General features: G+C 37.5%; 1 protein-coding gene across 2 annotated transcripts in view; it reads left to right on the top strand.

Moving 5' to 3' along the window:
• Positions 1–13,973, top strand: part of ptprk (protein tyrosine phosphatase receptor type K) — a 467,398-nt gene that overhangs the window by 194,380 nt on the left and 259,045 nt on the right. For both annotated transcript variants that reach the window (XM_052025063.1, XM_052025062.1), the window contains exons 5-6: positions 828–943; positions 7,680–7,854. In XM_052025063.1, coding sequence (XP_051881023.1) covers positions 828–943; positions 7,680–7,854 — 291 coding nt within the window. The remainder of the gene's footprint in view (positions 1–827; positions 944–7,679; positions 7,855–13,973) is intronic.

Genomic DNA, 13,973 nt, shown 5'->3' with positions numbered 1-13,973 from the left:
TTTCTGCTGTCAATGTAGATGTTGAAAGATTGAGGTTCACCAGATTCTTGGGATGGGTGAATTGTCCTGTGAGGAGAGATTGTGCAAACTGAGCCTATGCAGTGGAGTTTAGAAGAATGAGAGTTGATTTCATTAAGATGGACAAAATTCTTATGGAGCATGACAGAGTGGATGCAGGAATAACGTTCCCCTTAGCTGGTGTGTCTGGAATCAGGGGAAATTAAACTAAAGGTCAACCATTCGAGACTGATATAAAAAGAAATTTCTCCACCCAGAGGGAGGTTGGAATTCTCTACCCAAAGGGGCTGTGGAGACTCAGTGGCTGAGTATATTTAAGACAAATTGATAGATTGTCATATATTAAGGGTACTTGGGAATGTGAACTCAGTACTAGAAAGTGGCATTGAGATAAAAGACCAGCCATGATCTTATTGAATGGTGTTACAGATGTGAGGGGCAAGATGGCCTGCTTCTGATATTTCTCATTTGTCAGAAAAGTTTAATTGACATGAAATCAGATTATGCTGGGAGAAAAACGTCAGGTCCACGAAGCACCTGTGGAAAGATAAACACAGTTAACATTTTAGGTCGAAAACCCTACATCACAACTTTAATTGGTCTTGTTGAAAGGCAGATAACATACCAGCAAATTAAGAAACAATTGATATTATTGGTTCTCCTAATTACTGTGGAGTATTCTACACATCTTTAAATGAAACCAAAAGAGTGAATGCAGTGTACTGACACATTTGGAGTACTGCAAAGCACAGAGCTCCTAAATCAGTTGACTTTTGTCATAGACATGTCAAAATGTTTATGTTTTGCAGACAAATCTCCTCATTTTTTGCGACTTGGAGATGTGGAAGTAAATGCAGGACAAAATGCTACATTTCAGTGCATCGCTACAGGCAGGGATACAGTGAATAACAAGCTGTGGCTGCAGGTGAGATCTAGCAGTACCGTATTCCCATCTGTCTTGTAATAATTCATTCTGTCAGAAATAGAAAAAAGAAGTCAATGATTTTCATGCCATACTGACTTTCTCAATCTATACATTGCAAAAAAAGATTATTTTTCAACTTCTACGTTCACTGAAGTTTAAACAATCATGCAATTTGTTTTTTTTTATTATTTATATGCAAACATTCAGTGAATCTCAATCTGGGATGTAGTTTAACACACACAGTAGGTCACACTTGGAACATTACCCTAGAGCAACATTGTTTCAGGTTTAGTAATGAGACTCAAGTGACTGTTGGCTTCAGAAAACCAGAGGCAGAATCAATCATGGCTATGTAAATTACTGCTAGGGGAGTGGTTATTGTCAACTCCATGTAAAATCCTTTTGATAAAGTTGAAGGAACACATAATAGATGAGTACTTCCCATTGATGTGAAAGATACGGCCAACTGATGCACAATTCAAGAGATATTTTGCTTGAATTTTTTTTAATGAGGAAGGAAGCATGCCTACCTCAATGCTGATTTTTTTTTTGGCACATTCACAAAACTCGGCAGAAAGTAAGATGTTTGCATAATGCTTGAGCCTGGACGGTGATTAGAAAGCAATTTTTTTTGCAAATCGTCTGGGTTTCTTTTGTTCATTGCTATGGATGTGTTGTGCCATTTGGTTTTCTTCTCAATTTTTGCAACATCCATAATTCTTATGTAAGGAACACAAGTGAGTTTTTGAAGCATTGGCAAAATAAAAATAATGCACAGCTAGTATAATATTGTTTTATTATATCAATTAAGAAACAAAAAGTGGCAGATTAAAATTTGAGAAAATATTTTTAATATATTGATCATGTCAGCAGATTGAAAAATGTGCTGCAAAATAAGGCTAATATTGTTTTACTGTAATATTGAAGAATTTTCCATCTGAAATTTACAATTTGCTTGTAAGTGATAAATTCATCTCATTTTAAGATGGGAGCTTGCTCGTTTTTCAATGTTTTGGATGCTTATACTTTCGACATAAAATAGTTTGAACGCAGCTGTTGCACTCAGAAAAGGCAATCAATGCTTTGAAGCAGGTACAGGAGAGATTTACTAAAATAGTTCCAGGGATAAGGGATGACTGTTACGTGGATGTAGTGGAAAAGCTGGGGTTATTTTTCTTGGAGGAGGCTGTGAGGAGATTTGATAGAGATGATTAAAATCATAAATGGTTTAATAAATAGCAAGAAACTGTTTCCAGTGGCAGAAGAGCCAATTATCAGAGGGGACAGATTTAAGGTGATTGGCAACAGATCCAGAGGTGACTCGAGGAAAGGTTTTTTTCCAACACAGTGAATTGTTGGCATTTAGATTAGAATGCCTGATAGGGTGATGATTGTAGATTCAATGGTAGATTTAAAAGAAATTGGATACATTCTTAAAAATAGATTAAATTGCAGGTGAGTGGGAGTAGCAGAATTGCTTTTCAAAAGAGGTGCTGACTCGATGAGCCAGTTGACCACCGCCTGTGCTGTACTAATCTATGGTTCTTGTTTTGATCTTGTTTAAGTGGAGGCCATATAAACTAAGGTCAAGTTTATATGGTCTGTCAAAACTACTTGCGTCACTTCCAGTTGAACGTGTTACTCTTCATCCCGGTTTCAGTGTGTGATGTACTGTAATTTGTTTCTTATATGTTTCTTTTACTGGTAATGAAAGAAATGAATTGCACCATAGCATGGGTACATAATAAAAGTTCACTCAGGCTCCATTGCACGTGGTTCCAGAACACAAACCTATTTATTAATGCCATAAGTGTTATAGTTTAAAAAAAAATGGAACACGTAGCATTAATCAGGCAACCTTTTTTTGTTATTTATCACACTAACAGATATCAGTTAGGTTTGCATGCTGAATAATTTTTCACACTTCTCTTTGTATCATCGTTATCGTACTGTTGTATAGTTCATTATTTTCATAATCATTTGCATCTTGACATTTTCTTCTTTAGAAAGTACACATTTTCATCAACAGTATCTAAAATAGGTGAACCAGAACCTAATAGGTGAATCAGAAACTAATAATATATTTGAACCAAAAGTACAAAATATTTCATCAGACTGTTTTAATTGAGAAAGTCCAGTAGAGCTTGTCCGTGGAATTAAAACAATGTTTGTAAATACAATACGCTTTACACACAAGTTTATAATTTAAAGTTGTGAGGAACCTTGTATTCTAAAATGTGGACATTTTCGAAATTGAAAGGTGAATATTTTCAAAGGGAGATGGGATGGAGTGTATTGCATCCATGTATTGATCTGAAATTTTCATAGCACACAGTACATCTTGAACCAAATTGACTGAGTATTTCTGAGGCTGCAGTCAACTGCTTCTTCATATTGTACTTATGATCAAGTCAGCCAGTACCTAAAATGGCAAACTTGTATTAATGCCTGTGATGGTTTGTCACAGCTGTTTAAACACTGGGCCAGGAGAATATCCATTACACAGAATACAAGAACAATTCCTATAGCTGACCATATCATTAAAAATATGTCTCAGATGTAATGCTCTCAAGCCACACAATTGATGAATTAGAATTATGAAATATTGTACAAGAGCATAGAGTGTCAAAAGTAAATTATAACTGGGAACGTAATGACCAACTTTAGGCAGTGTCAAAAGCAAATCTGTTCTCATTCTTTGTAATATAAATGTCAATTCAGTAATTGAATTGCTACACTATGCTGTTAGAGCAGCCCAAGGGTGAAAAAGCTCCCCTGTTGAACTTGCTTGTTAGGCTGCATTATTGAATACTTTGTGTTAGTAAAAGGATGGAACTGGTCAAGAACTCAAATTGTTGCATTACTGAGAAGTGATTTAATATTTTGCATTTATGGATTATTTAAAAATATTATGAAAGAAAATACCAGCCTATACTTCATTTTAGAACCCAAGGTATTCAAGGCAAGTTGGTAAATTGGATCCAAAGTTAGCTTGGTAAAATAAGGCAGGGTGATGGTGGAGAATTGCTTTCATGATTGAAAGCCTGTAATTGGTGGTGTTCCACAGGGATTGGTGCTGGGATCCATAATGTTTCTTAATTACATTCACAGCTTGGATGTGAATATAGGAGGTAGTATTAGTAAGATTGCGGATGACATGAAAATTGGCAGCATTATTGATAGTGAGAAAGGTAGTCTTAGGAGTACAGAATAATATTGATCAGCTGCTAAATTGGATGGAGCAATGGCAGATGGAATTTAATCCTAATAACTGTAGGGTCATGCATTTTGGGAAGTCTAGTAAGGATAGGAAATATATCATGAATGGAAGAGCCCGAGAGAGCATTGAGGAACAGTGTACAAGACCACAGATCCCAAAAGATGGCAGCACAAATAGATAAAGTGGTGAAGAAGACATACAGGATGCTGGCCTTCATTAGCTAGAACATAGAATACGAGACCATGGAGGTCATGGTACAATTTTATAAAATATTGGTTGGGCCACAGCTGGAGTATTGGGTGCAGTTGTCATTAGGAGGAGACTCACCAGGATCTTGCTTTGGATGGAATATTTCAATTATGAAGAGAGATTAGATGGACTGGGTTTGTTTTCCTTAGAGTAGAGAAGACTGAGGGGGGGAGCCTGACAGAGACCTACAGAATTAAGAGGGGCACAAATAGTAGGAAACTTCCCTTTAGCAGAAATGCCTGCAAGGTATAGATTTAGAGAGCCTCTCAGGAAGAATTTTTTCACTCAAGGGTTTCAAGAATCTGGGATGCACTCACTGCCTGAGGGTGTGGTGGAGGCAGGTCTTGTAAGAAGTATCTGGATGAACACTTAAATTGCCAACGCTTAGAAGGCTATGGATCAAGTGCTGATAAATGGGATTCGTACAGATGGGTACCTGATGGTTGTGATGGACATAGTGGGCCAAAGGATCTGTTTCAGTGCTGTGTGACTCTGTGACTATTTGCTAAGAGACTTTGTCAAATATGCCACCGAAACATGAAGTGTTGTCTGCCAAACAAAGTCCAAAATTTGGTATGGTCCTGAGCCATATTCACAGGGCTAATCGTTCAGCTATGCTGAGTTGTTGAGGTTGGGTGGAATTGGATTTGCTCTTATTTGTTGCAATATTCTTGGATGTTGGAGAGAGGGAACACACACATGGATTCCCAATCCAAACCGTTATTTGGTGATTCCAGATATAAAACATGTATGTGAAGATGCTGGACAAGAGCAGGATTAGTTTTGTCTTGCATATGTTTCAAAATTATCACCTTTTCTCCCACACGAGGTACAGCCTATTAGATGATGGACCAAATGCACGAAAGGTTGCCTGCATGAGGGGGAAATAATTCAAAGAAAATAAAAAGAAATTATAAAAGAAGAATTCCATTTGGAGATTGGTGGCTAGTAAAGTGAAAGCTACGTAAATTAAACACTATTTTAAGCATGTTTTAGTGGAGAGGAGGGGGAAATCCTTTCAAGTATTAGTGTAATGCCCATTGGGTATACAGTGGCATGCAAAAGTTTGGGCATCCCTGGTCAAAATTTCTGTTACTGTGAATAGCTAAGCAAATAAAAGATGATCTGTTTTCCAAAACATACCTTTGCTCATTGTGGCCAATAAGATCTATTTTAACTTCATCAGTCCACAGAACTTGTTTCCAAAATGCATCAGGCTTGTTTAGATGTTCCTTTGCAAAATTATGATGCTGAATTTTGTGGTGAGGACACAGGAAAGTTTAGAGATAAAAAGGTGCAGAATTTCATGAAAAGAACACCTCTCCAACTGTTAAGCATGGGGGTGGATCGATCATGTTTTGGGCTTGTGTTGCAGCCAGTGGCACGGGCAACATTTCACTGGTAGAGGGAAGAATGAATTCAATTAAATACCAGCAAATTCTGGAACCAAACATCATACTGTCTGTAAAAAAAAAGATGAAGATGAAAAGAGGATGGCTTCTACAACAGGATAACGATCTTAAACACACCTCAAAATCCACAATGGACTACCTCAAGAGGCACAAGCTGAAGGTTTTGCCATGGCCCTCACAGTCCCCCGACCTAAACATCATCAAAAATCTGTGGATCGACCTGAAAAGAGCAGTGCATGCAAGATGGCTCAAGAATCTCACAGAACTAGAAGCCTTTTGCAAGGAAGAATGGGCGAAAATCCCCCAAACAAGAATTGAAAGACTCTTAGCTGGTTACAGAAAGCGTTTACAAGTTGTGATACTTGCCAAAGGGGGTGTTACTAAGTACTGACCATGCAGGGTGCCCAAACTTTTGCTTCGGGCCCTTTTCCTTTTTTGTTATTTTGAAACTGTAAAAGATGGAAATAAAAAAGTAATCTTGCTTAATATATTAAAGAAATGTGTCATCTTTAACTCTATGCCTTTTAGAAATCAGGTCATCTTTTACTTGCTTAGCTATTCACAGTAACAGAAATTTTGACCAGGGGTGCCCAAACTTTTGCATGCCACTGTATGTATTATTTTGCCATGCAAATCAAGAGTATGTATCTGTACGATCATGTGGCTATACCAATTTTAGTTAATTTCACATAGGTTGGATTTGAGCACAAAATGTTGGCTGGATTATCCTTTGGGTTGGATGGTTGTGAATATAGGATGAGGAGGTGCCATTCATCATCGTAGTAATCCAGTGACCTTTGTAAGTTATCTTTGGGTAATGCTGTTGGGTAAAAATCTACTGCATATCAGTTGTAGCATAGTACGTTCAATGGTTGTAGATGACTATTAGATGTTGACCAGTAGTTGTAATTCTACTTGAGTATTTACGAGTGGGTGGTTTTCTAGGCCAAGTTCTAAGGGCATAAATAGTCAATCATGTTTCAAAGGATTTTGTGAGGTGTGATGTCAAAGCCAGTTGAGCCTACCTCCCCACTGTAAAATTACTGCAGACATTCTGAAGTGCCAGGCATGTTCAGGGGAACTTGAAAGATTGCAGTGGCATGAAAGCTCCCTGCTGTGATAAATTTCATTTCTCTGGGAAGGCAGCAGATGCATCAGACTGTTCAATAGAGGGTGTCCTCATCAAGGCAGAAATAGGTCTGTATTGAAGACAATTGTTTGATTGCACCATATAAATTTTTAACTTCCTCCCTTGAAGCTTACCAAAGCTGCATGCTACAGTAAGGTAAATTTCTGTACATATTCTCATATTCTTGATGTATACAGCAAAACAATAAATGGGCCGAGTTCCTCCCAACACTAATAAGTTAGAAGACAGCTTCCCCCTTCCCCCCCCCCCCCCACCCATTCCACAGCCCCTCAAAGACATAACCTGCTTTGATTGCTGACATTTTATCCACAAGTGTCTTGTTGCTTCTAGTGGAATTTTTATTTCTGAATGTCATAAGGGCATAAGTAAATCGTACAATTTCACGTGTACCCAAACAGAGCCAGTTACCTTACAACAGATTGGAATAGTGTCAGATTCATAACCTGCAATAAATTTTTAGGGAATTGGGATGTTAACTCATTCGTACTATGGTTAGAAGATAACATTGTTATCACTGGCAAAGTGAAAAATAAATGGTTTGAGCTGTGACTAGAACTGTTAAGTGTGAACTGGAAATACAATTTCTTTCTTAAGTTGTCTAAGTGGCTTGTCTATTAAATATATGAATTTAGCCAGGATTGTTTCCATCTTGACCACTTATTTGGACCTAGGGTCTAACAAGCAATATCATTTTTTTCCCCTCAGAGGCGCAATGGGGAAGACATCCCAGTTGCTCTGACGAAGAATATAAATCACAGGAGGTTTGCTGCATCCTTTAAATTGAAAGAAGTGAAAAAGAATGACCAAGATTTGTACCGTTGTGTGACCCAGTCTGAAAGAGGCTCTGGTGTATCAAATTTTGCTGAGCTCATTGTTCGAGGTACTGTAAATTTAATTTGGTGTCATGTGATTGTGAAGAGTATATTTGTTCTCCTAATCAATTATTTTTATTTTGAAAAGTGTAAAATTTAGTGAATCTTAGTTGTGGAATTCCCTGAGATTATACTAGGAGGCATGGTGGCAGAAAGCCTATGCAAACAGGGAAGACCTGGCCTTGTTAGATTTGTCATTTCAAAACAATCTTAAGTGAATGTTCAAGGAGATCAAAGCTGCTTGCCAATTGAGCCCACCTACACCTTGCCAGGGTTAGCATACCTCAGCTCATTATGGCTTGAGTGTACTCAAGAGGTCAAAGCTGCAATTTGCACTTGCTTAAACTTAAAAAAAAATTGAGGTCTGAGTCAGGCTTGGGAACCCTCTTCTCCTACCGCAGTGCATGAGTTCCAAATTTCAAGATGTTTTGGGTCATGGTTCTGCCTGTTTTGTGTAGACTTCACAACCTCCAACATGGTAGTTGCTATAGGATACACTTTAATGCCTGCCTAACCAAATAGATAATATTTGGGTCTTTGTTCTTCTTTTCCCCTATCTTTGTTAAGTCATAAGGAAAAAGACTTGATGAGAATTCACTGTTGCATGATGATCAGATTAAATTTTAAAATTTCATGGTTGTCGAGAACAAGAGATCAAGAGATGCACAATCAGTTCCCCAAATGTTATCCAAAGATACAGCTTCTCTTGCTTTATTAGAGTGGTTTGTAGTCTACTATTTAATTCAAAGAAAATTATAGTAAAATACTCCTGAACAACCACCTTTTGAGGCTTAAGATTGCACTGAAAAAAGAGAAATTGGCATGTGATTGAAACTAGAAAGCCAACATTTATTTGACAACTCATGTTAGGGAGCCTGAAAGCATTATGAGCCACCCATGCACAGTAATGCTGGAGTTGGATATTGTTCAGAGAAGGCAGGGGGACAGGTTCCTCTCCCTGGGGTTATGGGTATTTGCAGTATGTTGTGCCATTCCACAAATTAACAGATTTATTTATTTTCTCAAATTGCCAAAATGAGATTTGAACTCTATTGATGGCTTGCTGCCCTCTTATCACAAGTACAAAAAAACTGTACCTCGTCATCAAAGCAAGAATTGGAAAAGTTTGAATCCTGAAGTTGAAGCAATACCTCAGGCAAAATTGAAATGAAGTGTAACCAATTTATTTCCCTGTATCTGCTCATTTTTAAAAATACTACAGAATTTGCTTATTGGTTTGCATTGAGGTGTTATGCTTCTATTTCATTGTGTCCTCATTGGATATATGAAATGACTGGTATCTAAGGGTCTTGTGGGAGTCTTATGACATTAAGGGTATCCTATATCACTTTGTGTGGAGATTGATTCTGCCACATCTGCTTGGTGTCCTCGCATTCAAATTCATATTCTGTATTTAAGAGGATGGATGGAGAAAGATAACCATGAATGAGGAGTTATCAAAAGCACCTTTCAAATTCTGATGGTGAATATGGAGAAGTTTACATTATACTGGATGTATATTGGTACCATATTCCAGAGTGGAACGTGTCATAGGGATATGTTCTCCATGGACTACCTCAGCCTTGTTCCGCTGAATACTTAAATTTAGAACAGGGAGTCACATGAAACACTTTAATTACACAGGGGCCTCCTGCAGTACATTTTGGATGTTTGAACCTTATATTGTTGCTTGTTACTCACTCTGTTAAAAATAAACTACTGCAATGGTGTGATGTTTAAGAATTCACAAATCATAGAAATGAGAAACAATGTTCAGCATTACCTTTCTGTTATACCACAAAGTAGTGTGTATATACAGTTTTTCCAGAATCAGTTGAGCTGGATTCTATAGCTAAGCTTTTTTTCAGCTTTCAGGAAGATGCAGAATATTTAAAGAATAAAATAGTATTTTTAGTTACAAGAAATGCCAACACAAGTGTATTCAGAAATTGTTTTTTAATGCTTACCAGCATGACACATTCACTTAAACCATAGCTTTGGGTAATCAATGATTGCATCCAGAGACAATAAGCAATTATCGAGGTTGGCCTTTAGGCAACAACAGTAGCAATTTATTTTCAGTTTTATTATGTCTGCTTCACTCCTTTGTATACTTCCTTTGTCAGTAACATCTACCTTGGGGCACAGGAAGGCAGCAACTTGTCTTGGGGAAATGTGGTGAAATGGAATAAAAGCCTATCCTGATTACATGATGCAGTAACCTAATTAAATAACTTCAGCATCAAATTGGAAATTCTGCAGCAAATGCTTGAAACTGCTGCATAATAAAGACTTATGTGTCTTGGTTGGTTTCTGTCTCAACAGCTACATAACAGCTCTTTGCTGATCTGAATAACTGTAAAATAAATCCTGTTAGTGTAGTAAAAAATACCCCAAGGCCAAGGAACCCTGGTGTTGAGACTAAGTTGAAAATTAACTGCACTGACAGGTCAGATATCTCAATGGTGCTATAAAAGTGACATCCTGCTACCCAGAGACAGAAGATGATAATTTTAAAAGAAATTTGGGTCCACTGATATGGATTACATGTAATAAGAGGTGGCATAGCATTGCCCATTGTCAAGATGACCAAAGGGCAACACTTCATTAGTGACTTTTCCTCCTAACAGACTGTGACAGGAGATGCTTAAAGCAATTTTGCTTTTGTGTGTAACAAACAAAAAATTTTGCACTGACTCCTCATGTTCCAGAGCATTGATCTTGCATGCTTAGTGCTGGAGGAAATAAAAACTAGATCAAGCACAGTACACTAAGCCATAAGTTTTATATTACAACAGATCATATTGAGTTATGAAACTGTCTTGTATTTGCTAAGTCTTATTGGTATGAAAATATCTTCAAGGGCTCACGATATTTGGAAAGTAATGTTAAAACCCTGTACCTTGCAGCTAAAGCTCGTCCATGGTGAAGTTGTTCATCTGTAAATAAAGTAGTTTCAACTTCTCATAGTTACTTACAGCAAAGTTTATCTTGATATACTTGAAAACATGTGCAAAAAGCAAAATTTCAAGCCTGAAGCAGCCATGCCCAATAGAAGGAACATTTATTTTTCACACAAAAACAGAAAATGCTGGAAATATTCAGCTGTTCAGGCCGCATCAGTGGGAAGAGAAACAGAGTCAATGTTTCAGGTTGGAGACCCTTTGTAAGAATATTTTAGATTTGATAAAACAAAGTTGTTTTAGATTTCCAGCATCTGCAGGTTTTTGATGAACAATTATTTTTGTTTCTTTTCCATGTCTGAAATATCATACTCAATATATTCCTGGATATCTGTTGTGAATGCATATATTTAATGAACCTGTATCTTTTGAGGCAAAACTCCTCTTAATCTCTGCAGTAAGGTAAACAAACCCAGCATCAATAGGCTTTCTATAAAATTATTCATACCAAATACTATGCTAATAAATCTCTTCTGCACCCTCTCCAAGACATTGTCATCTTTCCTAAACTATGGTGCCTTTAATTAGATAAAAGTCCAACTGAGTTCTCATCAGCAGTAAGCACAGAGAATGTTGGAAATACTGATTAGGTCTGGCAGCATCTGTGGAGAGTGACATAGTTAAGGTACAGGTCAATGATCTTACCTCAGAACCTTGGGAAAGATAGAGCTGAATGAAGTTAAAGATGTATGATAACAGTAAATGGGGGAGAGAATAAAGAGGACAGTCTGTGGTTGTTTGAGAAGCAGGAAAAAGTAAATGACAAAGAGGACAATGGTTCAAATAGAAAATGGGTGGTCATGGGACAAGAAAAGATGTACATGATTGGCCAAAGAGAGTTATATATGAGAATCATCAGCTGCAAGTACAAAAGGAAAATATTGTGGATGCGGAAAATCTGAAATGCCCACGATGTTGATTTCTAAAGATATAACAAACTTTATTTTATAATAAAAACAGAGAATGCTGACCTGCTGAGTTGTTCCAGTATTTTCTCTTTATACCTCAGATTTCCAGCATCTGCAAATTGTCACTTCTGACTTTCTCAACTTGATAGTTAACCAAGTTGTGAAGAGGATATAAAGAGGTTACAGTTGGGTAAAATTGAATAACATAAGTGAACAGATCTAGCAATGCAATATAATGTGGGAAAATGTGACATTGTTCATTTTGTTGGAAAGATAAAAAAGCTTATTATTTCAATGGTGAGAGATGCAGAAAGATATTGTGTCTCAGTGAAAAGGTTTGCATGAAGTACAGCAAATGATTAAGAAAGCTAACAATGTTATCATTTATTGCTCAGGAATTGAATGCAAAAATAGGGAGCTTTTGCCTCAGTTATATCGGGTATTATTGAGATCACATCCAGTGGACTATGTGCAATATTCATCTTATTTACAAAGGGATGTAATATATTGGAGGTAGTTCAGGGAAGGTATATTAGACTAAAAGATAAGGTAAACTTGGAATGAGCAGGTTGTCATAAGAAGAAAAGTTGGACAGACTTGCTTGGTAATTGCTGAAGTTTAGAAAGGCAAATGGAGGGTAGACTAAAACATAAGAACTTGAAGGGTCTGAAGAGGGTGGATGTGGAGAAGATGTTTCCTCTTCAGGGTGCATCTTCAATTTGTTTAAAAAGAAGGGGTTGCCTATTTAAGACCAGGATGAGGCAAAAATATTTCTGAGGGTCATGAAGCTTTAGAACTCTCTACTGCAAAGGACAGTGGAAGCTGGGTATTTAAATGTTTTAAAGTAGAGGTAGGTAGATTCTTCATAAGCAGAGGGGTGAAAGTTTATCAGTGGTGGAATGGAATTTGGAGTAGAAGTTACAATCAGATCAACCTTGGTCTTATTAAATAGCGGAGCAGTCTGGGGGCTTGGGTGGCCTACTGCTCCTGATTTCTATATTTCTATCTATATTCCATCCATTTTGGGGATTAAATAAGGAATAACACAGATTAGAATCCTAGGCATTGGGTAAATCCAAGATATGGGAAGGATAACAATTTGAAGAAATTTGGAATAAAGGTGATAATATTGAGGACAGTTTAAGTTGGATGAAAGAAAAGAATGAATTCAAGTCTTGAAGATGCGAATGAGCAAATAAAGGAGGCAAAGGACAGAAATAAAATGAGAGAAAGGGGAAGGTGAATTACTACATGCTGGGAGGAAACATGATGAATACAGTGGATTACATTTTTTGTTCAAGAAAATGTATATGCAAGTAGCTATTGTGTACTGGCACAAAATTAAAGAGAAGTTAGTAGGATGGAGACTTAAACGCGTGATTCAAAGTGCAGCAGTCAATAGAAGTGCTCCAGTCGGCTAGAAGAGCTTCCATAATTTATAACCAGGTGTATTAAATGAGTAATTGGGAATAGTTCATGGTAAACAACATCAGATTGGTATTCACACTCAGAAATGATGTCCCGTTTGTATGCTGCACTGAAATTTTGGAGGATTCTGAATGATCAGCCCTCCATATAGGAATTGGTTCAAAATTGCTACAAAACTCATTTGATTAAAAATGAAGTTTTTTTAAAAAAAATAGGGAGATTGTCAGATGTGATCAGCTTTGCCTTTTGTTATAAAGGAATATCACTTAAGTTACTGGATGGAATCCAAATCTACTTCTGCATCAACTCGTACACTTTTATGTTGAAGCAAGTAATATTTTTGGCTTGAAAAATCAATTATGCTGATGACAAAAAAACAACCTGCTGGAAGAACTTAAGCAGCATCTGTGGAGGAAAAGGGATGGTTGTCATTTCAGGTGAAGACTCTGTGTCAGGACTGAGCGTGTAGAGGGGAGAATGGCAGTATTATAGAAGTGAGAGGGAGAGTTGAGACAGATGCTGGTTGGTGATAGATGGAATGAGATAAGGCAGGGATGGATGATGGGCAGATGGAACCAGGTGAGGGATGGTGGTGAGTCCAGGTAATGAGGGGAGTGGAGGGATACAAAAGGTGAACAGAGGGAGGAGAGACCCAGGTGGACAGGTGGAAGTGGGAATGGAACACAGGGAGTGTGTTACCTGAAACCGTGCTGATGGACCTAATCAAGTTGAGCTGAGTGCTCTTCACTGGCATAAGATTCGGGTAGCATGTAGATGACATTTTTAATACCTATCCATATTGGCGTTGGGTTGCTTTTTGATGTAGGA

The sequence above is a fragment of the Pristis pectinata genome, chromosome 10 (assembly GCF_009764475.1).
Source record: "Pristis pectinata isolate sPriPec2 chromosome 10, sPriPec2.1.pri, whole genome shotgun sequence".
Taxonomy (NCBI): Eukaryota; Metazoa; Chordata; class Chondrichthyes; order Rhinopristiformes; family Pristidae; genus Pristis; species Pristis pectinata.
This window is presented reverse-complemented; position numbering and strand designations above follow the sequence as displayed.